Consider the following 25680-nt stretch of genomic DNA (forward strand, 5'->3'; position numbering starts at 1 on the left):
GTCCAGCAGCACAGAGCTCATCACACACAGCCAAGAGCCAACTGCAATCCGAAGATTTTGCAGGTTATAGACTAAATGGAAATTCAGTTAAAATAATTAGAACAATATAGTATTGTAAAATAGGGTGTTCTGTTGTATGCTGAAATGTTTGCATATAAAGGTGTCCATTTCTGAGGACAGATGTATTCTGGTGTAAATCTGTGGAGCAGAGTGCAAGTGCAAGTAAACAAGTCAAGCTACAAACAACATAGGGATAAAATCAGCGTCAGTGTTATTTAATTTCATTGTTTTGAATGTTGTTTAATAAATCTACTTTCATTTTGAAGTGTTAATGAAGAGTAAACTGGAAGAGAATTAAGGTACTCTGGACTGACACTGATCCAACCTGGCTGGTTTGAATCAGAGCAAGTAGGAGGTAACTGAAGTTTGGAGTAAAGAGAGAGTCTAATAGAGAAAACTGTGATAATCCCAATTAACTTCTAACTTCGTCCATTTAAGAGTGACTGGAGAGCCAGTACCACAAGGCAGGGTAACACCCCAGATGGGATGCCAGTCCATTGCAGGGCCCACATGAACACGGACGCACACTCTCACACCAGAATGTAATTGGACTGTGGGAGAAAACCAGATCACCCAGTAAAAACCCATATGAACATGGGGAGAACATACAAACTCTACACAGATGGCACACACGGTCCAGAATTGAACCCAACAACGCTGTGATGCAAACACTGTGATGTAACATTAGCCAACGTACCATCATACCACCTGCTGTGTTTCCAACAGATGTGATCTGGCTTAAACAATCTCTCAAAATTGTCTTGAAATGGTTGCTGTTTTATTAAAATTGATTATGCAAGTACAGTGCCTTGCGAAAGTATTCGGCCCCCTTGAACTTTTCAACCTTTTGCCACATTTCAGGCTTCAAACATAAAGATATAAATTTTTTATTTTATGTGAAGAATCACCAACAAGTGGGACACAATTGTGAAGTGGAACGAAATCTATTGGATTTTTGAAACTTTTTTAACTAATAAAAAAATGAAAAGTGGGGCGTGCAAAATTATTCGGCCCCCTTGCGTTAATACTTTGCAGAGCCACCTTTTGCTGCGATTACAGCTGCAAGTCGCTTGGGGTATGTCTCTATCAGTTTTGCACATCGAGAGACTGAAATTCTTGCCCATTCTTCCTTGCAAAACAGCTCGAGCTCAGTGAGGTTGGATGGAGAGCGTTTGTGAACAGCAGTTTTCAGCTCTTTCCACAGATTCTCGATTGGATTCAGGTCTGGACTTTGACTTGGCCATTCAAACACCTGGATACGTTTATTTGTGAACCATTCCTTTGTAGATTTTGCTGTATGTTTGGGATCATTGTCTTGTTGGAAGATAAATCTCCGTCCCAGTTTCAGGTCTTTTGCAGACTCCAACAGGTTTTCATCCAGAATGGTCCTGTATTTGGCTGCATCCATCTTCCCCTCAATTTTAACCATCTTCCCTGTCCCTGCTGAAGAAAAGCAGGCCCAAACCATGATACTGCCACCACCATGTTTGACAGTGGGGATGGTGTGTTGAGGGTGATGAGCTGTGTTGCTTTTACGCCAAACATATCGTTTTGCATTGTGGCCAAAAAGTTCGATTTTGGTTTCATCTGACCAGAGCACCTTCTTCCACATGTTTGGGGTGTCTCCCAGGTGGCTTGTGGCAAACTTTAGACGAGACTTTTTATGGATATCTTTGAGAAATGGCTTTCTTCTTGCCACTCTTCCATAAAGGCCAGATTTGTGCAGTGTAAGACTGATTGTTGTCCTATGGACAGACTCTCCCACCTCAGCTGTAGTTCTCTGCAGTTCATCCAGAGTGATCATGGGCCTCTTGGCTGATCAGTCTTCTCCTTGTCTGAGCTGAAAGTTTAGAGGGACGGCCAGGTCTTGGTAGATTTGCAGTGGTCTGATACTCCTTCCATTTCAAGATGATCGCTTGCACAGTGCTCCTTGGGATGTTTGAAGCTTGGGAAATCTTTTTCTATCCAAATCCGGCTTTAAACTTCTCCACAACAGTATTACGGACCTGCCTGGTGTGTTCCTTGGTCTTCATGATGCTCTCTGCGCTTTCAACAGAACCTTGAGACTATCACAGAGCAGGTGCATTTATACAGAGACTTGATTACACACAGGTGGATTCTATTTATCACCATTCAGAGATCCTCGCTGAACTTCTGGAGTGAGTTTGCTGCACTGAAAGTAAAGGGGCCGAATAATTTTGCACGCCCCACTTTTCATTTTTTTATTAGTTAAGTTTCAAAAATCCAATAGATTTCGTTCCACTTCACAATTGTGTCCCACTTGTTGGTGATTCTTCACATAAAATAAAAAAATTATATCTTTATGTTTGAAGCCTGAAATGTGGCAAAAGGTTGAAAAGTTCAAGGGGGCCGAATACTTTTGCAAGGCACTGTATATGAGTGGGTTTGTCTCAATGATGTGTCATATGTGGTATGCATACTGAAAGTACAGAAAACCAGTTGCTTTCAGTAAGACACTTGACATTGGATCATGCCTTGAGTATTTTAATGTTTTTTATTTCATTAAATCTGTAATTTATTAACAGGGTTTGGTAAACCACATCCACCATCTTCAACATTGAAATAAAGTCTCATGATAGTAATTCTGGACTTACTTTCCCAGATTTATAGATTGTAAATTTGAATTATCAAAGTTTAAGTAAATAAACATGGAAATATGGAGGGGGGGCATTTAGCCTATCTTGCTCATTTTGGTGCAAAAAGATAATATTTCCACATTTATATTTATTTTTTTTCCTGTGACCCACACTAGCTTTAGTTCACAGTGAAAGAAAGTATTGGATTGCAGGAGTTGCTTCTCCATAGCATACATTGAGGACCCAGCAGTGGAAACTAAATTCTCCCAACTGATAACTAATGTGGTGGTGAGGCTATTAATAGGATTTAATATGCAATTAAATAAAACTAGGCCCATATACATAGAGGCAATAGTGTTTGTAGCCTTTCCTTTGGGAAACAAGGCCGAGTCACTAGCTACAGGTTCCATTTTAACTCCTCTCTGATAAAGAGGATCAAAATGTAGGCTCTGAAGAGGAATAACTTAAGCAATGTTTGTGTACCGCAGAGGGAATAGGATAAGAACTCCCACATTGGTGCCATGCCTTATACAGTATTATATTGTAGCTTTTTTGAGTTCTCACAAGTCAAAGGACAAGTGGAGACGAGATGGCGAACCAAGCGACTGCTTTTATTCTCCTATCGAAACCACACAAAAACCAAACACAGGATATACACACACATAAGGAGACCGACAGAACACGTACACACGGTTCAGGTGGTAACTCGTTAACAACAGACTATACACTTACAAAGTTACACAGGACACTAAAACTAATATAACACTATTTACATACGGAGGGTCAGCTGCTGGTTGTCGTGCTGACCCTCAGACTCCCCCGCCGGCTACAACTCCCAGCCTGCTTCGCGGTACCATGAGTGCCTAGGTGCGCTTCCTCCTCACCATCAGGCGAGAGCGCTACACTGCCCCCACCTGGAGCGTGTGGTGTCCCGCTGACGTCAGACACCCCCCTCAGGCTGTACTCATAAATCGGCTAAAGGTTGCGGAACTCTGCGTGAGCGGCCGCTGCGCCACAGTGGCGGCTGGTGGCCCACAGATGCCCCATTGACGGCCGGAGCCTCCCCGCGGGGCTCCTCCTCCCAGACCCGGTAGGGTGCCAGGCGGTCTCGGTGCAGGACCACCACTCTCCCCCGTGTTCGCAACCGGACCCGGTAGCAGACCTCGCCCACTACCCCGAGGACCTCAGTGGGCCCCTCCCATGACAGCGATAGTTTAGGGCTGAGGCCTTTGCGGTGGCGCGGGCTATACACCCAAACCAAGTCCCTGGGCTGGAAGGCAGGCCCCCTGCAGCGCAGGTCGTAGTGCGGCTTCTGTTGGACTCCCACCTGAGTCAGGTGGATCTGGGCAAAGCTGTGCACCTGCCACATCTGCTGCCGCAGGTCCCACTCGTAGTCCGGTCCAGCTGGCGGTGCCGACTCATCTCCAGGCAACGGGCCGAAGACCAGGTCCATCGGGGTTCACATTTCCCGGCCCAGCATAACCGAGGCCGAGGTGCACCCGGTAGATTCCTGGACCGTGGTCTGATACGCCCAGAGCGCAAGGGGGAGATGGCGGTCCCAGTCCCGTTGGTGCCGGGACACCAGGGTGGCGAGCATCCTATTAAACTGCTCCACCAACCCGTCGCTCTAGGGATGCAGTGGGGTGGTCCGCGTCTTAGAGATCCCCAGGTGCTGGCACACTCTGGCGAAGGGGGACCCTTCGGCGCCACACACACTGCACACAATCGGCAAACACGCTCCACATCCCGGTGGCAAAGCCCCCAATAAAAGTGGCTTCAGAGACGCTGCTGGTTTTTTTTACCTTTTTACCTTTTAGCGGCCGTTCACCGCTTGGAGCACAGCCCCGCGGAGTGACTGGGGCACCACCAGCTGCCACCGTATCTTGCCACTGGAGGGTACCCGCCAACCTCGGCGCAGCACCCCGTCCCTTACCTCCAAGGCCTACCACAGGGAGCAGAGGGCCTTGACGGACTTTGGGTGCGGGGCGAGCTCCTCCTGCACAGGCCGCACTCCTGCTGCCTTCCAGCGGAGCACCGGCCCCATGTCAGGATCAGCTGCCTGTTGCTGTGCCAGGTCTGACAGGCCCACACCCAGCGGCCCCTCCAGGGCTGGGGCCGCGGCGCTCGCCCCACCACGGTGCACGACAGTGAAGTTGTACTCCTGCAAGACCTCTATCCATCATGCCATCTGCCCCTCTGGCTCCTTAAAGTGGAGCAGCCAGGTGAGGGACGCATGGTCGGTCCTCAACTGGAACCGGGTCCCAAACAGGTACGGGACCGCCAGCAGCTCGCAACGGGTCACGCAGTAGTTCCGTTTAGCCTTATTCAAAGCCCGACTGTAGTAGCCAACCACCCACTCCCCATCTGGCCCCTCCTGCGCCAACACCGTGCCCACCGAGTCACTCGCGTCCGTATCCAGGATATACGGTAACCGCGGATTGGGGGCAGGCCAGCATGGGGACCCCCACTAGAGCTTCACATAACCGTCCGAAAGCCGTCTCGCAGACCGAGTCCCAATCGAAACAGTGGCCCTTGTCGGTGAGGCGGTGCAGCGGGATAGTGATGCTGGCAAAGCCCCAGACGAACCTCCGGTAGTACGAGTCCAACCCCAGAAAGCTGCGCAGCTCCGCGACGGTCGGCCAACCCCTCACTGCGGTGACCTTACCACCCAAGCCGCCCCTTGCAGTCCAACAACATGTTCCAGGAAGGTCACCTCCCACTGCAGGATCTCGCACTTGCAGGGGTTGAGCCTCAGGCCAGCACCGCCTGGAGGTTCATCAAGGCCTGGTTGAAACCCCGGGCATGAACCAGCAGGTTGTCCAGGTACAGCACACACTGGTTCTGGGGGACCGATGCCAGCACCCTCTCCATTAGCCTCTCGAAAGTCGCCAGGGCATTGCACAGGCCAAAAGGCATGACGGTAAACTGCCAGAGACCCTGGCTGATTGAAAAGGCCATCCGCAGGCAAGTATCGGGAGCGAACGGTACCCGCCAGTTGTCACAGCGGAGGTCAAGGGAGCTGAACCAGGTCGATCCGGTGACGTAGTCCAAGGTGTCCTCAACGGCACGCCTCGCTTCCAAGCAACACTTGGCCCCAGCCACCACCACCTTGTCTGGCCCCCTGGGTGACTCAGGGGCAGGATCCAGCACGCTCACTCCCCGGCTCACAGGCCCGGTCCGCCCCGGTGACTGCCGTCGTCACTGCCTCTTTTTCCCCCTGCTCCGGCTAGCCTGCGTCCCTTGGCCTTCACCGGGCCTGCACTCCACCAGGTGAAGTCGCTCTCCCTGCCACACCAACTTCTGCCAGCCCAAGTCTAAACTGGCCCCTGCTTGCTGCAGCAGGTCCAGCCCCAGGATGCAGTCCTCCTGGATGGGTGTGAGGTAGCAGGGGAGGCGCACCGTCACCGTAACCAGACGGAAGGTAAGCATCCGTTTCCTCCGGACTGCAGCAAGCTGTCCCGTCACGGTCCTCAGCTGCAGGCCAGAGGCCTCTCAACCTGGGGGGTTGGTGCCCTCGGCGTCAGGGAGGATGCCAGGCCGGAGTAGGGTAACCGATGAACTGGTGTCGAGCAGGGCCAGGCAGGGTTGGTCCTCAGTTTGATAGTGGAGGTACAGGCCCCAGCTACAGCCAACGTACCCCACTGTGGCGTGCGGGGCGCCGGTCTTTACATCACTCTCCAGAGCTGTTCCGCGGGGGTCGCTGCGCAGGCTGGCTCCTCTTCCCCCTCGCTAGACTCCTCTGTGGCCACCTTGGTCAGGGCGCACTGCGTCTGCTAGCGCTTCCAGCCACCCCGAACACAGCCTCAGCCCGTGTAGCAAGGCCTGCTTGGCCAGCTGTATGTGGCCCACAGCTCCTCAGGTGAGAGGACCTTAAGAAAGTCCTGGAGAACCATCTCCTGCTGCACCACCCATGGGAAAGGTGGATATCCTTGGCAGGCAAGGAACATGACATCAGCAGCAACCAGGCCCAGTCGCTCTCCTGGTTGGCACCGCCGCAGGGCCAGCCTTTCCTGCATCAGGTCCGGTGCCTCCTCCACACCAAATTGCAGCCAGAGAGCTGTTGCCAGTGCCCCATGTCCGCCTCGGTCCTCCTCTGGGAGATCCAGGAACACCTGGCAGGCTGCTCCTTCCAGCGCCACTGCCAGGTGGCTGGCTATCTCTGCCCAGCTCCAGCCATTGGTTCGGCCCACGAGCTGGAACTGCACCTTGAATGTTTTCCCAAGGTGCTTCCCCATTGTAGCGAACAGGTCATACCCACGCTGGCAGGTATGGGAATAGCTGGCTGGTTCCGGTGGGGAGAGTATCTCCTCTCTGGAGCATCTGCTGGGCAGGAATAGGGGGCAGCCATCCCAGTTCTACTGGCAGGACCACTACTGGGTAGCCCTCCTAAGGGCTGTGGCCACCTGTTACACCCCCAAGTCGCTCAAGCTCTGTGTGCGCTGCTTGCGAGATTGGTCTTTTAGGGTCAACTGGTGTTTGTCAGAATCAGCTAATGTCAGTGACCAGTTGTCCGTCCTGCCCGCTTCTGACAGCAATGTAGCACTTCGGGGTTCACATAGGTATGTGCCCTCACTGCTGCTGCCTCAGGTCAGCCCCCCACCGTCAGGGACTTTAACCCAGGCCTCCCGCGTCATTCAACAGGGACCCAGCCACTTGAGCCAAAGGGAAACCTCCCACCAGCTGCAGTCCCCACTACTCACAGGGAAGGGCGGTGACATCACCATGCTGGTAAGCCAGCTCTCACAACCAATGGAGGCTATATGCATTACAATATTTTACTTCATCTCTGCTCCATGAGATCTACATACACACAGTAGTCCTACAAATCAGTCTGTAGAGCACTATAATATGGGCAACTACAGGCTCTGCCAAGACCCGAGTACCAAGCCAGGGGTTGCTGCTGCAAACCTAATTGTTACTATTACATAGACATTGCTGTGCGAGGAATTGCACATGAGAAATACACGGGAGAAACAGTATTGAAGTCCAGTAAAAGTTTTATTCAAGTTTCCAGTTGAGTTTCACATTTGGCACCAGCTGGTTTACCTGCACAATAAAAAGTTAATGAACATTTTATACAAGTTCACCATTTGTATCTCCACTAGACACCAAGTGCGAAACTCATTAAACTTGAGTCTTTAAAGCACATTCCTAATAAGAGGCTATAAATAAAAGGGCACCTTCCACAGCCCCACATTTTAGAACAGGACTAGTTCAGGAGGACCAGTGTATGCAGGCTTCCACTCCAACAACTCTTGGAGTAATGGGATAAATTTAAGTTCTTTGAAAGGGGAAACCCCCCCCAATACCAGACTTTCAAGACCAAGACCACCAAACCCTGCTATAGAATCAAGCTCCACCCTCATACAGCTCCACTAAGTGGACTAGAGAATGTTTTCCTCCTCTCTTTAGGAGGACATTAAACAAAAAGCCTTCATATCACTTGGATATAAAGATGCTGCTCAAGTCATTCAACAAAAGTTGAAGTCACAGAACCTAAATTATAGCAGGATCCAATTTTAAGTTACCTTTATAACTTTAAGGAATGTGAAAACCTCTCATCTGGGTTGACCATCTTGCTCATTTCTAGGTGGTGTATGGTCTTCCAAGGAACCAGGCTTCAAGGCAGAGACAAGCCTCTGTATACTGGACTTTGATGAAACGGCATTCTGGGAGTCCGGAAGTGCAGGCCTGTCTGCACTGGAAGGCTGTATTGATCCAATCACTTGTTCCCTCAGGAACTGTTCACTTTCTCTCAGATTGTGAAGAGGGAGAACACCATAGACTTCCACCTCACAGAGAGAGAGATACTCTTCTCGGTTTGGAATGATGATATTCACAAAACGAGCCTTGATGCCATAGCAGCAGAGTTTATGAATGGATCCTGGGGACACCTTTTCAACTGTCCCACACCTGTAGGGAAAAAGAGCCATGTCTTCCAAACTACACATCTTACTGGAGAGAGCCACCCTGCAACTTGTTTTAGCTACACTTACACATCTTTACCAGAAAAGTGCTATAGCAATGCTATATTTTAGGTTTTCAGTTACAGGAAAAAGTGACCATTAGTACTTTAATGGATTCCACTTCTATAAAAGGGATGTGAAATAGAACTGAATACTGTACCAAGCACTAAAGACCTGCTTTATAAAAAAAAAAAAAAAAAAGGTATGCAGGTATAAAAGTACATTTGATCTAATGTTTGGTTTGTCATGCCAGACCAAAAGTCACTGGGCTTAACCATTTTAACTGCTTTGTTAAGTGAAGACAAAATCTGCAAGTTAACCAACTAATGGATCCCTGGAAATTTAGCCTGCCTGGAGGATGTACATTTCTAACATCTTTGTACCATTGTGTTGAATGTTAAACTAAATCCATGACCGTCACCCACCGTCCAAGTGGTTCATAGCCATGAGTTTTGCTCTTGGCAAGATATTTGACCCAACAAATTGCCACAACCCAAGACATACTGTACTACAAGCATTTTACCAAAACCGATGAACTGGTGCAAAAGCATGAAGGACTGGCAAGGAATATCCAGTCACTATAAAACACCTTGTGATCAGTGGCAAACACCCCAGTTTTATAGACAAGGGTTTGATGAAATAAACTCTGCAGTTAACTTTTAAAATCATGAGGCATTTCCAAAATATCAAGTTACCAGATATTTTCATCAGTCTGCTCCAGGAGCCCATCTCCAATTAGCACCTCTGCCCCCTCCAACCTCTCAGAGCAGCAGTCCTGTCTGTTCACAATCAGAACCCAGCTGATACGAAACCTAGTCTTCAGATCAAGGCGCCACCAGGGGCCAAAGTTCTTCTGGGTATGAGAGCAAGACCAGCTGAAGTAGTTGGGATTCTGGTTCCCGTCAATGGCATTGCTTGCCAGACCCGTTGGGCTGAAAGTCGAAGACTGATTCGCTGCACCCTTTAGAGCCACGTTAGTCTCTGATGGAGAAAATAAAGGTTAAGAACTGGTCTCCCTGGTACTCGGGGGAATTTAGGAGTCATTAAATTGACCTTTGTGGGGAAATGTTTGCTCAAGTGACAGCCCCATCCCCTTTGATGTTGAAGTACAAGTAGTTTACCCTGAAAATACTACAGTAGTTATGTGCTTAAAAGTATTATCTTGTCATAAGACAACCACAGAGAAGCAGCATTTTACCATTCCAGAATCGTGGGCAAGTCTTGGGTGGGCACACAGCATATACCTCCACCTCACACAAGGTCAGGATGTTCTTCTCTTTTCCAGGAATGACTACATTGACATACCTTCCTTTTCTGCCATTACAGCAGAGGGTGTGGACTGAGCCAGGCCATGCGACAGAAATAACACCACACCTGTTGACAACTTCAGAATTAGACCAATTTTTGTTTGGAACAAACCTGCATAAGAACGCTTGTTGCTTTAGTCAAATGTGTAAAGTGTTTGGATCAGATGAAACCAACTTTTATGCTGGCATTCCAAAAAACATGAAACAGGACCATTGGCATTCATGTTCCTTTGTTAACATTTGGCTACATCTAGCATATTCATTAAGTCAAGTAAAACCCAAGATGCATGACTGAATTTGAGGAGAACCTACTGAACTTTAAGGTTAATACATAAGCAGTTCAGTTGATTGGGACAATAGAGCCTTACCTGTAATTGGCATTGCCATTAGCAGCCAGAGAATTCCCCAACCGCACCTCAGCACCAACCAGGCGCTTGTGACAACAGTCCCGTCTGTTAACCACTTTAATGGCCGAGACATGCACAGACATCCGCAGGTCAGCCTGCCACCAGGGAGACACTTCATAAAGCGTGTGAGTGCAGCTCTTCATAATGTAGTAGGGGCTGCGGTTCCCATCTATGGCATGACTGGCTTGGCCAGCTGCTTCGTAGGTGGACGACTGAGATGTCAGAGCCAGGAGAGCCAGGTTCTTCTCTGTTAGGGGAAAAAAAGTTCTACTCAAGGGAAAGTGACTTAACGAGTCTTAACAGGAACACCTTCTGTGAAGTTTCCAAACCAGCTAGTATAGCCAAGTTATTCCAGTAGGAATAGGGTCAGCCACATTTTATATTTAGAGTCTACAATAATCACATGTTTAGAAAGATAGGCATTGGTTGGCAACATTCTAAACACCCCAAGCTTAAACTCTGCTTTTCATTTATTTCATGTGTAAAGTGACCCACGATGTAGAAGATTGATTACTTTATAAGTCCCTTAAGTCTTTAAAACCAGGGTAAAAAGTTAACAGGACCAAAAATACTGTCATAGTGGCTAAAGGATAATGAGTCTTCAAGACCGTAAGACTCGCATGCTACTCTAATTGAAATATTGACCAAAAATCAAGTTCCAGCTCAAGCATTCTCTTCAGGTGGAACAAATTGCTAAAATACCATCAATTGTACTTAAATGGAGGTTATTCAGATGCCATTAGCAAAACATGCTTTGCTAATGTGACAAGGGTGACCAAGCTAAACCAGGTAAGGCCTGGTCATAAACTAGAACTCAAGAGCCTTTTAACATGCCAAAGGGTTCAAGGAATACCTCCCAAAGCAAGGCCAATTGTCCTCAACTAACCTATTAGACTATGAAATGGCAGTAATGGACAGAACTATGGCATGGTGCATTTACATTTTCATCCTCACAGAAAAATTAGTTCTCAAAATGCAGGCAATTTAAATTCAGTGTAATGTGGGGACTTTACATTCACTGGTGTGAATTGACAGACTGCCCCATGCTCTAAATCTGGAGAGCAGCCAAATGTTCCCAAAAGGAAAGACTCAATTTCTTTCACCTTAAAACTGAAGGCTACGGGGGGGGGGGGGACCTGACCTAATTTTTGAGGAATTCTCAAAGAAAACCTCAAGGACTTGAGAATCAAAAACAAGTAGAGGCACTTTTGACCAAGATCTAAAAGTGGCCAACCCTGACTGCGTCGTAAGTCTCCACAAGCATGCATCTTTATCACTCTGGAACAACCCTTAAGCTTTAAAAAAAGAAAAAAAAGCTACCCTTTCTGAAGCGTCTGCACTTGGGCACTGGTACTCCATAGACTTCCACTTCACAGAGGGTGAGGAACACAGTCTTTGGTGAAACCACATTCACATACTGGCCCACTTGCCCTCCACAGCAGATGAGGTGGATAGAGCCTAGAGAGGTTGATTGAATGATGCCACACCTGTAAACATCAGGAAAAGCAGCCTTTAGATTAGATTATGGGATCAGTTTGCACAGATTAGCAATGCAGATGCCCACAAGACAATGCGTTTACCTGTAGTTGCTGTTGCCATTGTTAACCAGCGAGCTTCCTAGATGAACTTCTGCTCTCTCCAGCCTATTCTTACAGCAGTCCTGCCTGTTCCTAATTAGCACTGCTGACACCTGGTACTTGCCATGCAGGTCCACCCTCCACCAGGGGGCCTGTTGGTACCGTGTCAGGGTGCAAGAGGACTGAAACAAGTAAGCATTCCAGCTTCCATCTATGGCATTGCCTGCTTCCCCAAGACCACTGTATGTTGAGGACTGAGTGGCTTCACCCCTCAAAGCAACATTTTTGTCTGCAGGTGGAGAAGGACAAAAACCTTTATCACATTTGGAGAGACCTGGGTTCAATATGCTATACTAGCAAGCAAAAAGTCAGCATCAGCCATATTGACCTATTAAGTTAGGAAGATTTGTCATTTGATGTAGAATGGTTGACTTCCCTTTTACTCTTGTACACTGAAATGTCTATGTAGTATTTAAGTGGGAAATGAGTAACAGTGCAAAATAGCTTTAGAAGAAAAGGATTTTGAATCCTAGTTCAAAGCAAATCAGTTTTTAGATTCATACAAATTTAAGACTTCTCAAATTTTATATTCAGACGATCAAATCTGGTCCTTCTCACATTTAATAGCCTGCAAGAATGACTACAGTAGTAGAAGTGGCCAGCCTATCTTGCTTATGAAGTTAAGTTCCAACTCATTCTAATTAGAAGATAACTGTTGGACAGAGCACTCTTTCTGTACCTCCAGGAATGCGAGGACAATCTTCAGCAACAGGAACTCCAGAGACATCAACTTTGCACATAGACAAGACTCGTGACCTTCCAGGGAGAACAATGTTGATATAACGAGCCTTCTTCCCACAACAGCAGAAGTAGTGGTAGGTGCCTCGGGAGGCATTAGCAATCGTTCCACACCTGCACAGACCACCATGTGAGGCCAGCTCAGAGATGGATACTTCTCCATTATCAATGATCAAACTATAAAAGGTCCAGACCAACTTGCAGATCACTGGGGTTAAGTGTATGGCATTTGGGCAGGAATCCACAGTAGGAGAGACTCAAGTTGCCAAATGACAAAAAAAAAGCACTTAAACTTATGTAAGGTCCCTTTAGATAAGTAATCTTCAAGTAAACTATTTGTAACTCAACTTCAAATGGGATATTTACTCATGGATTTCAAAGGCTGGCATGAGGTTTAGGATGCAGTCATAGGAAACTGACTTGACTAGAATTAAGTGCAATTAAACTTGGAATTAGGATTTGAGATCTATTCTAAACTGAAACAGAAGCTGACATTTGCAAATAAATGAAAAGCCAAAGCACATATGGGAATATGGAAACTCGATTCTAACATTTCAGTGGCGTACATAGGGAAGGGCATTCTAGAAGTAGGAGAGGCCAATACCAAAATGCTCATTACTGATACAGCCAACAATGGGCATATTGGACCTTTCAGAACACAGATGTTCTCGGATATGCTTTAAATTTTTGTTAAACATTTCTTTCCAATCACCTCCACTTTTGCAAAAGTTCTTACTCCTCCATTATTCCTGCCCCCCCCATGATCCCACTGAAAAATTAATCCTCACCTGGGGTTGACGTTGCCATTGTCCTCCTGGGATTCACCTGCACGGACCTGAGCACCATTCAGACGTTCTGGGCAGCAGTCACCACGGTTCACAACAATCACTGTTGTAATGGCATACCTCCCTGGTAACTCCACTCGCCACCAGGGCCGGGCCTCCTTGCGAGTGCTAGTACAGGCACTTTTGAAGTAGTGAGGGCTGTAGTTGTCATTGATACCATGATCAGCTACACCCAGGCTGTCCAGTGTGGAGGACTGGGTGGCTTTTCCTATTAAGGCCACGTTGGACTCTGTGAAAAGAACTTAATTTTTGTATCCATTTTAAGAGGTAAATCCATGAAACCTAGACTTATTGGGAGTGATCAACAGGTTAAAAAAAAAAAAACCAACATGTTGACTTAAGCGATCTACCATGCTAGAATCAGTGTATTGGTAGTAAAAAAATAAACGCGAAGTCAGAGCCAGGATTACAGAAGTAGGAAAATCTCAGCTTTGTGGGGGTGGTTTACCAGTATAGTAGTTTGGGAGACAAGGAGGAATAGGCAGTCCATTAATCTCCACTTCACACAGAGTGAGATACTCTTGGCGCCCCGGAATGGTTATGGTCAGGTAGCGCCCCTTTCGCCCATTACAGCAGATGGTGTGCACAGAACCAGGAGCAGTGTAGGTGATTATGCCACACCTGAGTGAAAAATTTATTCACAAATTCCATCACATTACAGACCTTTACCATGTAACCACTACATCACTGAAGAGTTGGCAATGTCAGTCTGACACTAGTTTAACTCTAAGTTAACCAGACCCAGACCCGCCTACCCCTTGCTTACTAGACCAATGCAAGCTCCTTACTTAACAGCAATATCTTCAGATTTAATGTAGGAAGACGTTGCCAAGCCCTAAGTCATTTGGGGAAGAAAAGACTAGGTTGAACAGAGCAAGCAAAATGCAAATCAGAATCCCTGCCCTGGCAGTTCTGAAGAGTCCCAGGAAAAGTGGTTTAGGTAGGTTCACCAATCAAGACTGAAAAAAACCTAGGAGTGTGCAACCTTAAAGAACTGGATTAAAAAAACCCAACTCAGGTCATAGCTTTGATGCACAACACAGGATAATGTTTTGGCTTTGTTAAATTTTCCTGCAAGGTAATCTTCTCAAATGTGAAAACCTACCTGTAGCCGTCTCTTCCATTGTTCAACACGGAGTCTCCAAGGTGGATTTCAGCCCCCTGCAGCCTCTGGTGGCAGCAGTCTCTCCTATTGAAAACTGTGACTTCGGAGACTATGTGACTTGCCTGCAGGTCTGCCCTCCACCAAGCATTGTAATCATACCGGGTGTGGGCACAGCTTCCATTAGAGTAGATGTTGTCCTTGTTTCGATCAACGGCTTTCATAGCCAGACTAAGGGGCTCATAGACGGAGGACTGGGAAACCTTGCTCTTCAGAGCCACATTTTTCTCTAGTTACAACAAACTCAATTTCAGCTGAAGTTGGGAATCCACCCCCACCACATACACACAATTGCACCCTTTCAAAACTAGGGTCTCTAACCCTGATCCTGGAGAGCATCAGGACCATCTCACTAATTGGATGGCCAGCAGGGACCCAATATCACCCATTGTAAAAGAAACTGTTTAGAAGTTACTGCTCAGTATACTAGGTTAATGATAATCAGAAAAAAAACAGCAATGCATTAGGAAAGTGAAATTGGTTATTGATTGTTCAACATCCTTTTACTTAATGCATTCCCAGTTAAGAGGTTGATATAGAAAAGTGCAGTTCATTAGCAAGTTGGACAAGCAATTTAGCCATGTTGTCCCTCCCCCATTGGACATTCAAAGGAACCAATGCATCATTCTTATCAAGAGAATCATCAGTATGTTTAAAACTGGGCTAAGCCCATGCATTGTTTGTAGAGGGTATTCACTTACTATGCTCTACAAACTCCTGCTCAGATGAAACTCATTGTACCTTGAGCATATACTGTAAAATGTCTTTACTATATTTACTACTATGGTGCCCTTAACAGAAGTGTCATACCTCCAGAGAAACGAACACAGGTAACTGGGACTGCATACACCTCCACCTCACAGAACACCAGGTACTGAGGCTTATCGGGGATCACCACATTCACATAGCGACCAACTACTCCATGGCAGCACACTGTAGGGAATGAGCCGCTGGAAGTGGCATTAACAGTGCCACACCTGCAAGGGAAGAGATGGCACTCAGACCCTAAAAACAACTTAACATTAAAATTGTACCAAAATAAACACTAGTTCATTATATAAATGGAAAGACCTGGACTAATTTATGAATGAGGTGAGGCTAACTGTATAAACTGATAAGGATATGCTATTTTTTAAATCTGTGCATTTGAGGAAAAAAAACATAAGTACTAATTAAACCTATAAATACTCCATTCCCCACACAAACAGGTGTGCATATTTTGCAATTTGGAAGTTGCAGAATGGAGACCCGAGAAGGACAAAACAGCTATTTATGCCGTTCACTACAAGTCTCAAGTCATCTCAGCAAATGAAAACATTGTAATGCTGCCAATTTGATGGACCAAGGATCTTACATGTAGTTTTTGTTTCCATTTCCAATGAGCGAGTTTCCAACACGGACTTCAGCACCCACAATCATGCTGTACCACATGGCCAATGGGACAATAGTGACTGCAGACACGCGATAGTAGTTCTGCAGATCAACTCTCCACCATGGCCCAATTTCATACTGTGAGAGGATGCAGGTCTTGAGGTTGAATAGGTTCTTTCTCGAGCCATCAATGGCATTCTCAGCACTGCCAAATGAGTTGTAAGTAGATGACTGGACTGCCTGGCCTGATGGAGCTACATTCTTCTCTGTGTGGAGGAAAAGTCAAGTTAACTCAGATCTCAGACAGAGGTCAGCCAACAATTACAGCCAAGGTTCAACTTGGTTATCAAGGAACAGTACAAGCACAAGCTGGGAGCCAATTGATGTACAAACTAGTCTCTGCTCTTGTTGAAGATATTCAATTGATCAGCCAAAAAAGGATTTGAAAATCTCTAATTTCAAAAGGAAGTCAACATTTAGACCTATAACTGAAGAATATTGTCCCTGAAATTGGATGTTTAAGAAGAATACAGTTGAGCTGTTATGTAGTAGATTTTCAAAGATCCTAATCAGTCCACACTACTAACCACTTGCAGCTAGAACCAGCTGGCATTGTCGGGTATTAGACTGTTCATCACTGAGGAAGAGCTGAATAAGGTAATCAGCACTGCAGAATCTGAATCACAGTGAGGAAGAAATTTAGCCCAGGTATGTGACGCCAGCCCCATTTTTAACCATAATCTCACCCCTGAGATTAACAAGTACCTCTACGAAACCGCTTGCATTCTTCGGAGAGGGCGATCCCGAAAATGAAAGAAATCAACAAGTTGCGCATCCTGAGGAAAAATACCAATAGTCAGAAAATGCGGCTTTCAAAACGGATACGTCAAGAAAATTACATTGTGAACATTATGGGCACTGCTACAAGCGAGTAGAAGATGTAGACATTCTCAAGCTAGTTAAGAATTGGAAAACCATTTTTTAAAAGTTAACATCTACGAATGTGACCAATAGCCACAAATAACAGCTTCTAGTGTTTCCTCAAGCGCCACGTTTGGTCTGCATTAGACTGGTATATTTGTTGTGATATCCCAGCATCAGATTGTATTTTCCCCGCCATTTTACGTTTTAACGGTCTTAGTGTTTATCACTGGATAGACTCTTACTAAATAAAATGTTATATTCCGTACAACGATAGTAAAAACAATAATAAAAACCACTTACTTCAGACTCCCGAACGTCACAAGAATCAAACCGCACTCCGCGTTTAAATACCTGAGCGTCTGCCCACGGCAGGGCGTGCCGTCAATTGTTTAATTATCATCTTCTAATGTCCTCGCTGAAACTTAATAATCTTAATGTAAATAATTTAGTGTGAGCCAGCTGTAACGTATTCTAGGACAGCAGTTTTAAATTTGGAACAAAAATTATAATAGGTCTAATTATATTACGCTCCGAGCCTCAAGTTACGGTTAATAATGTTGACAAGATGCCAACTTTATAATACATAATTTCACACACACACACATCTTTTGGTTAGGACAATTACAGAGTACACTGAATTTGTCTGTGTATTCACTAATGGAGATGGCTTGACTTAGCCAAAATCTCAAATGCATTTCCAACAGTAGTTGCTGTTGTTTTTTAAAGTTCTGTTTGTGCCCTACATAAAGTATTTGTGTATACTTTGTTTTAATAGTGTCTGGTCTTTTAATTTAACCTGTTTTTGATATTCTTTTAAATAACCCATCCCAATCAATTAAGCACATTTCTGGTTATTTCTTCATGGCTTTATACAAATGCCTAAAGGGCTGAGATGTGTGGCTGTTCAAATGTTTATTCTGTTTGTGAATTAAAAAATGATCTTTCAGATTTACTCATGACCATCATTGTGATTATTATTTTTCTTGTGGTATTATTATAGTTAATATGTTTTATATTTGTTAACCTGCTATTGTTGTGGACTAAGGTGTTCCTGGACTGTCAGATAGCTACATGGTATTTCAATTAGTGTAGAAGCCTGAAACAGAGTAATTCTACTTTAAGTGTATTCTTTAGTTGTTCTTTTCAAATTATCTTCCGTGTGATTGGAGATATTACACAAGTAACAATATTGAATTGAGGAGAAGAGAACCCCAGTGAACTAGAGTTCTCTGTAGAGTCTATAGAGTCTTTGTGGAAATTCTGAGACATAAAGGGTGCACATCAGGAGACATTTTTAAGTTTAAGTGATACTGTATCTTTCCCATCCTCTGTCAAAGTCATTCTGGGCTTCACTTTTTGGCCTACTTGTCAAGAGGTGAGTGAGAATCTCCCTGTCACAGGAGATCAATGTCATCCTGAAGGTTAAATCAAGCTCATGTGCTCCAGAGGCAGAGACTGTACCTGACAGAAAGAAGGACGAAGGAGTGTGTGAAAATTTAATAAACTCTCAGTGCTCCTTCTTAGAAATGCATTCAGCTTCAGCAAATGTCCTCCTACCTTTGTTAAATAAAATCTGTATTTTTCTTTATGAAATATAAAACTGAATAGACGCAAGTGCAGTTGATGAGACTTTTGTTTAAAATGATCATTTCACCACAGTCCCAAAGTCTATTTTTATTCTTTTTTTTACACAAGGATATTCATTTGCAACAAGTCCATTGTTTTGCATGCCTGTGAAGAATTCCCAAGGTTTAGGAGTGTTTGTTAAAAAGAGCATATGGATAAAATAAATTGTGAAGTATATGGGACTGCCACCCTTTACCAAATTACACAAGCATCAGTGAAACTCAGTGTTTGATAAGGAGATCTTAACACAGTTTTCAAGCATATTCTCCCACTGCCCTCTGGCTAGCACCAGGAATGTTAAACATCTTACAGTGTACTGAAAGAAAAATAAATATCAATGATGTTTTAAAAGACAGCACAGGAAAGTAGAGATTCTCAAAATAAAATAAATGTAAATAGCTTGAAAGTCTTGCGATTGCAAATAAGTGAATATTTAAGTAATCACCTGTGGAAGACTTCAACAAAGAATTTCTATATGTTTTCTTCATTACATCTTAAACTTCTATGTACAGTATACTCTCTCCTAATGAGTTATTTAAAACATTTCAAATATATTATTAAATAATTAAACTGGAGTGTAATTTTTAATGGAACAGAAGCTTATATCTCTTTTAGGGTCTGTTGTCTATTGTAAACATCTTATGAGTACATATTTATGTTATTTACTTGTTTTTACTATGCAAATAACAAACATTAGTCAGTGGGGAGCGAGGAGAGGTTGTGCGAGTGTTCTCTAGTTCTGTGTTGAAATGGTAGAACCAGCCTCTGTGTTCAGAAATAGCAGGGGATCTTGTCTAGTTGTGCTCAACTGCTTTCAATAGCCATCTTTTATCTCACGTAGCACACCTGCCCAGTGATTCTCCAATCAAGCCCGACAGAAACAGCGCTGTGACGAAATGGAGCCAAACCACTCTATAGCAGTAGTGCTGCCGAACATTTAAGAAAACAATAGGTTACACTTTATTAAAAAAAAAGCTTTTCATTGAAAAAATGTATGTTTTTATAACCAGATTCAAATCAAATCCCCACACAAAAACGTGGGGCAGTTTTGAGGAACAAACTATTATTGCTATAACATATTTAGAACACAAGATGTCACCATATGCTCCACAAACACACTGAGTATGTATATGGATAATATGTAATGTGCAAACAGAAAACAAAAACGATATTTCCAGAACCTTGAGATACTTAAACTTTGGTCTAGTTTTAGTAACCTTACATCAAAAACGTTATTATAGCCTGAGAAAGAGTTCACTTTGAACAAGTATGGTTCCTGATCTTACATCCATCCATTTTCTAACCGTTTTTTCCAAATCAATCAATCAATCAGTACAGCATACAGTGGTGTTGTCGGCAATGAAAATCGTTGTCCGCGAGCTCGTTAAGAGGGATAGAAGAGTAGAAGGACAGGACTTTATAGGGATTAGATTAACGAAAAGAAAAAAAATAGGATATAATAAATTACACAATTGCAATTTACAATACAATTTACAGATTGTGTAAAAGTAACACAAGGATAGGAGGTATTTCAGGGTTGCAGGGGAGGCAGAGACTATCCCAGCAAGAAACAGGTGAAAGGCTGAGTACACCCTGGACAGAACGCTAGTCCATTGCATTGCACACACAGCACACAACCACACACACACTTGCACTTAGGGCCAATTTTCCCAAAAGCCAATTAACTTACTAGTGTGTTTTTGGACTGTATGAGGAAACTGGAGCACCCAGAAAAAACCCACATGAACACAGGCAGAACATACAAACTCCACACAAATAGTATCCGAGGTCTGAAATTGAGCCCAGAATCCCATAGCTGCTAGTTATCAATGCTAATCACTGTGACGCTGTGCTGCCATTCCTGGTCTTATAGACATATACTGTGTAGTGTATTCAAAATAACTAATTGTCTTCAGTCTAGAGCAGAGAAACTGAGCAGAAATTTGATTTGTGCGTAGAAGATCCTGAGAGGTATAGATAATGTCAAACCAGAGGACTATTTACACTCAGTGGTGAAGCATGGACATGGATTCATAACTGGAAATTTAAGTTGAATTGAAATGCCACAGAAAATAGGAAATGTTTCCTTACTCAAAGAGTTGTGGGTATCTGGAATGGACTTTCCATCCAAGTGGCTGAAGCCTAAACTCGGGACACTTTTAATAAATGGATGGATGAAATATTAGTTTCACTTGGCATCTGAACAAGAAGGGCCAAATGACCTTTTATGGTTTGCATAAGAAATACGTTCTTAATATGAATTACTTTCTTTGTAATTGAGGTTACTTATATTATAGGTGAATAATAAGAACATGAGAAAGGTTACAAATCAGAAGAAGCCGTCTGGCCTGTTTGGTAGATAGTAGTTAATCAACGTTTCTTCAGAGAAGGCAGCATATGAGCTTCAACCACACGGCTGAGATGCTTGTTCCACACTCCCTCAACCGGTTGGTTAAGCCTCCTGTTCTCGGTTTTTAATGCATTTCACCGCGGTAAAGTTAGCTTGAAGTTAGAAAACGATTTTGGCATGCCAGTAGCGTTTTTACGAAACCTCTGGACCTAGAAAACAAAGTACATGGTGAATTTTTCATAGCCTTCACTTTCGTTTCTACACCATTTTTTGACAAATATTCTTATGTCCATATTGCAAGGGAAACACATAAAGCCTTCAAACCAAATGCATTTTAAAGACCACGACTTGTGAAAATTTTCACAACCTCTACAGAAAAAATCAGTAAGCTAATTCTCTTTTTGTAAACCTCAGGTTTTTCATCGATGAATAACTGGAACACCGCTGTGTACTTATGTTCACAATGCGAGAAATGCTGCTCATTACGGGTTTGTGCAAAATACCCGCATATGACCATAGGAAGCAGAACAGCACCGAAACAAACTCAAAGTAGTCTCCAGTTATCCAGTCTGTAAACAGGGAATAAAGCTTTGATTTCTTTAACCCTTTCTTTATGTCCTGTTTTCATTCAGGTAAGGGTCAATTATATACACAATACTGCTGACAGCAGAAAAATTCCTATTCTTTACTCAACAGCTTTTTAAAAACACCACCCATGATGTTCAAACCAATTTTTTACACAGAAGACTGGCACAGCTTTGCGTTGTGAATCTCTTTTTCTTGTGGTTTTATTTAATGTGGCACTATGCAGTGGGATAGGGGGGCTCTGTTTGCGAGCCCATAGCATTTAAACCACAGCACCCCTAAATGCTGCAAGTAAGTGTTTTACACAGTAGGCAGGTCCTCTGACCATTGCTATATTTTTTTCTTAGAAATGTTTTTTTTAGTTCAATGAAAAAGGTTTTGAGATGCAAGCTTTTAAAGGAGCTGTATCTGATATTTGTAATTTAATCAAATGTATTATTTTAATCAATTCAATTCATTCAATAAACTATAACCATGGACAAAAACATAATTTTTGCACCATCAAAAGTGGTGAAACATACAATGTTAACACACTCAGCCAATAGCAAAGCACCCTTCTTCATTCTTAATTCTTTATTAATATTGTTGGTCTGTGTGGATCACCTCTAGAAAAATTGCAGTGCAGAATTGGATGGGGAAAATTTGCACCTCTCCAAAGGTGGATGGAATCTATTGCGCAGACCCTCAGCTAATAGAAAATCACCTTGTTTTAGTCAGATAAGTGTCTCTGTCAAACCTGCTGGGGTTTATAGAGCATCTCCTATTCCCAGACTGGGACCGTGCAGTGATGAACAGGGAGTGGTCTCACTCCCCTCCCTACCAAACAAAAACTTGTGCCTCTCCAAAATACCTCTGATCTACTCTACAGACCCTCAGCTAATTGTACATAACTATGGTTTTCTCAGATAATTGTCTTTGCTAATGTTGCTGGGGTTTATAAGACCTCTTTCTGTTCCCAGCCTGGGACCGTGCAGTGATGGACAGGGAGTGATCTCACTCCCCTCCCGACCACACAAAAATGTGTGCCTCTCCAAAACTAGCTCAGATCTATTCTACAGATCCCCAGCTAATGGTATATAACCAGGGTTTTGCCAGATAAGCATCCTTGCCAATGTTGCTGGGGTTTATAGGAACACTTCCTGTTCCCAGCCTGGGACCATGCAGTGATGGACAGGGAAAAGTGTAAACAACCACCGTGATCCCAAGCAAAGTAATGCTGACACTGAAGACCATAGATCATAGATCATAGTATTGCGACCAAAACCATAGCTGTGACACAGAGTAACTATACAATAAAAAAGGTGCTTAGGCATAGAGTGGATGACTGGCAATGTTTTGAAAAGGCAGAAACTGTAATGCATCTGTAAATCACCCAACAGCCAAATAAACCAAAGGTGGAGTGCGATGCTTGCAATGAGTGGTTTGACTTTGTTTGTGTAGGTATTACACAGAATGACATACATACTGAATCTGCAGGGTTTCTGTGTTGCTCCGAAAAATGTGATGTTAAAGTCACGGCATTAAAAACTGGGTTCAGTTTCATGAACAAATGTGAAGCAATCAGCGGTGTCATAACATCATAAGTCAAATGTAACCCAAAAAAAGTAAAATTGATGTATCACATGTCAGCATTGGTGCTCAAACACACTGGATTATCTAATTTTGGGGGCTTATTGTGTTAAGACAGACAATAAACAGATGGTTTACCAGGATAGGGAGGTCGAGCTAAATGGTGACACAGAAGTGGAAAGTAGAATTGCATGTAGTGCATCCATCACCCAAGGAAATTGTTCCTCATGTCATTCCCTCTGAAAGTGAAATGCACGGTATGTGCAGAAGTGATGTTGATGGTATGAGTCTAGATGGTAGCTGTTATGAGAACACCTCTGAAATTAAAACACTAGCACAGTGGTAATTTTCCAAAACCAGCTAAAATAACATGTATATCTTCAGTGTCATAGTGATTAAAAGACCTCTCTGCTCATATTTATGGCACCTGCATTTTCATGGGTAGTGGATACAGTAACACACTTGTCACACAGTCTTTTTCCAATCTCAGAAGTCGAGTGTCACAACTGAACACTAGCCGTATCCCCACTGTTACAGGTGCTGAAGATGCATAGAGAATGTGAATTCCCCATCTCTTCACTATTAAAAAAACAAGTACATTAAGGCAATGGCAGATATACAGACATGAGAACAAAGGGCCCAATGACTATTTTGGTTCAAAACTTTTTTGGAAAAAAAAAATTTCCTGTCATCAATCCCAATATGGACAGAGATACTAATTGGCAAATTTCAGCAATACCAAAAAATGGACGGACTACATCATTTCTGAGGTAAAGTTCAAAATGAATGTGTGAAAACGTGAGGAACTCTCTACAAAGAACATGAAAGGGAATTTTGTGACGAGATAAGACTGAATTTGTCTAGAATAAGTACGTCTCCTGCCCTTGTGGAAGAGGAGGAATGGAACAAGAACAGAAAATTCCACAATATCTCAGGCATTCATTCCAAAAAACCCTATCAAGACAATCAAACATTTTCAGTCTAAATGATAAATGCAAAATTTATGGTCATCCAAATGATCACAACAAGCCACCTATCATTAAATTCTCAAAAACAGGTAAAAAAAAGCCGTAAACAAGTGCTGGTTTAATTTTGTCATGTAGTGTGTTGCTAATATGAATGCAATACAGACCAAAAAAAATATGGAATTCTATTCTAAAGGTTTTAAGATTATGCCTGGCTGTTTACTGAATTTGGTCAAACCTGCCATCAAAAATCCTAGCAGCTACTTTTCAAAGCCAGTGTTAGATGAGATATTCAAAGTGATATCTTCAATAGATTTCAAGAGAGAAATTGACCCAGATGATTTAATAATTCCCCTTATAATAATAATTAATAATAATTGCTTACACTTATATAGCACTTTTCTGGACACTCCACTCAAAGCGCTTTACAGGTAGTGGGGATGTGCAGCATCCACCTGGATGTCTTGGGTTGTTTGTGGTCAAGTAAACAGTACTGTACCTTTATTACTTCCCATGTAGACTTTTGCTAGAACTGTAGTTTCTTGCATACCGAAATACGTGGAGTCAGTCATTTTTTGGTTGCAGAGATAGCTGCTTTTTTCATGAGTTTATCCACCCTCATCCACAAGTCTTTGCTAGAGAACATAGTCACACAGAATTACTCAAAGTGTAAGCAATCAGTGGTCTGGAAGCAACGATTTAGCTCTTTCAATATTGTGATTCAGATTCCCAGAGCACATTCCACTGTGAACTTTAGTTGAAATTGGAAGGTGTTGGTAAAGTGCAATGTACTATTAAATCAACAATAAGACATGAAGGAAAGTCTATAAGCAGAGGTGGACATTATTGGGCGGTACTTTCGTGCATTGGACAGAAATTTAGAATTAAAGCAAATGATCAAAACATCACAACACAGCCAATACATAGCATAGATTGTGTTTGTTTTCTACAAATAAAGGAGGTATCAGACAGAGACATATGTTGGCCAAACCATGTATTCACAGTTGAGAATGCCAATATTCATGAAACACAAAAAAACCTGGAGCCACTGAACAGTTACAGTTATTTCAGGTATTTTTGGAGAGGCACAAATGTTTGTTTGGTCGGGATGGGGGTGAGACCACTCCCTGCCCATCACTGCACGGTCCCAGTCTGGGAATGGGAGGTGCTCTATAAACCCCAGCAGTTTTGACAGAGACACTTATCTGAGAAAATCGTGGTGATTTTCTATTAGTGGGTCTGTAGAATAGATTTGAACTACTTTTGGAGAGGCACACGTTTTATTCTGTCAGGAATGAGACTTTTTCCTGTCTAGAGTGCACAGCTCTGTGTCAATTTGCAAGGAGGAAGTGATAAGATAAGATTAAAAAAATAATGAAGAACGGCAGTTTCCTATTACCTGTGGGTCTATTTATCACATTCTACCTAGTTCTGAGGATGCACAAATTGTTGTTGTGCTATAAATGTGACTTTGGTCCAGGATTATTTTTTATGAGGCAGGATTTAGGGACTTTTATTTTGAAAGGTGCTGCCAAGCCAGCGTCACTTAATGTAGCTAGCTTCACGCTACT

The 25680-nt window shown here is 43.5% G+C and overlaps 1 protein-coding gene across 2 annotated transcripts; it reads right to left on the bottom strand.

The window, feature by feature from the left end:
• Positions 1-7636: 7636 nt before the first annotated feature.
• LOC102686556 (uncharacterized) lies at positions 7637-17393 on the bottom strand. 2 transcript variants are annotated; one of them, XM_015354110.2, is made up of 15 exons: positions 17315-17393; positions 16856-16926; positions 16074-16356; positions 15530-15696; positions 14663-14948; positions 14006-14178; positions 13501-13786; positions 12654-12730; positions 11918-12203; positions 11658-11824; positions 10299-10584; positions 9822-9997; positions 9319-9604; positions 8186-8570; positions 7637-7703 (listed from the first exon to the last, which is right to left on the bottom strand). In XM_015354110.2, the coding sequence occupies exons 2-14, from the start codon at positions 16923-16925 to the stop codon at positions 8216-8218; spliced, it is 2898 nt and encodes a 965-aa protein (XP_015209596.2). In that variant the 5' UTR covers position 16926; positions 17315-17393; the 3' UTR covers positions 7637-7703; positions 8186-8215. The 2 variants fall into 2 exon arrangements, with proteins under 2 accessions (XP_015209596.2, XP_015209595.2); XM_015354109.2 differs by having other exon boundaries at positions 12654-12826.
• Positions 17394-25680: the final 8287 nt, after the last annotated feature.

Source organism: Lepisosteus oculatus, chromosome 6 (genome assembly GCF_040954835.1).
Source record: "Lepisosteus oculatus isolate fLepOcu1 chromosome 6, fLepOcu1.hap2, whole genome shotgun sequence".
Lineage (NCBI taxonomy): Eukaryota > Metazoa > Chordata > Actinopteri > Semionotiformes > Lepisosteidae > Lepisosteus > Lepisosteus oculatus.

Excerpts from the sequence above, each read along its gene's own strand:
- LOC102686556 (XM_015354109.2), bottom strand. The coding sequence starts at position 16,925 with ATGCGCAACTTGTTGATTTCTTTCATTTTCGGGATCGCCCTCTCCGAA. Across the intron at positions 14,179-14,662 it reads AATGGAAGAGACGGCTACAG|GTGTGGCATAATCACCTACA; the intron begins GTAGGTTTTCAC and ends TTTTTCACTCAG. Across the intron at positions 11,825-11,917 it reads AATGGCAACAGCAACTACAG|GTGTGGCATCATTCAATCAA; the intron begins GTAAACGCATTG and ends TGATGTTTACAG.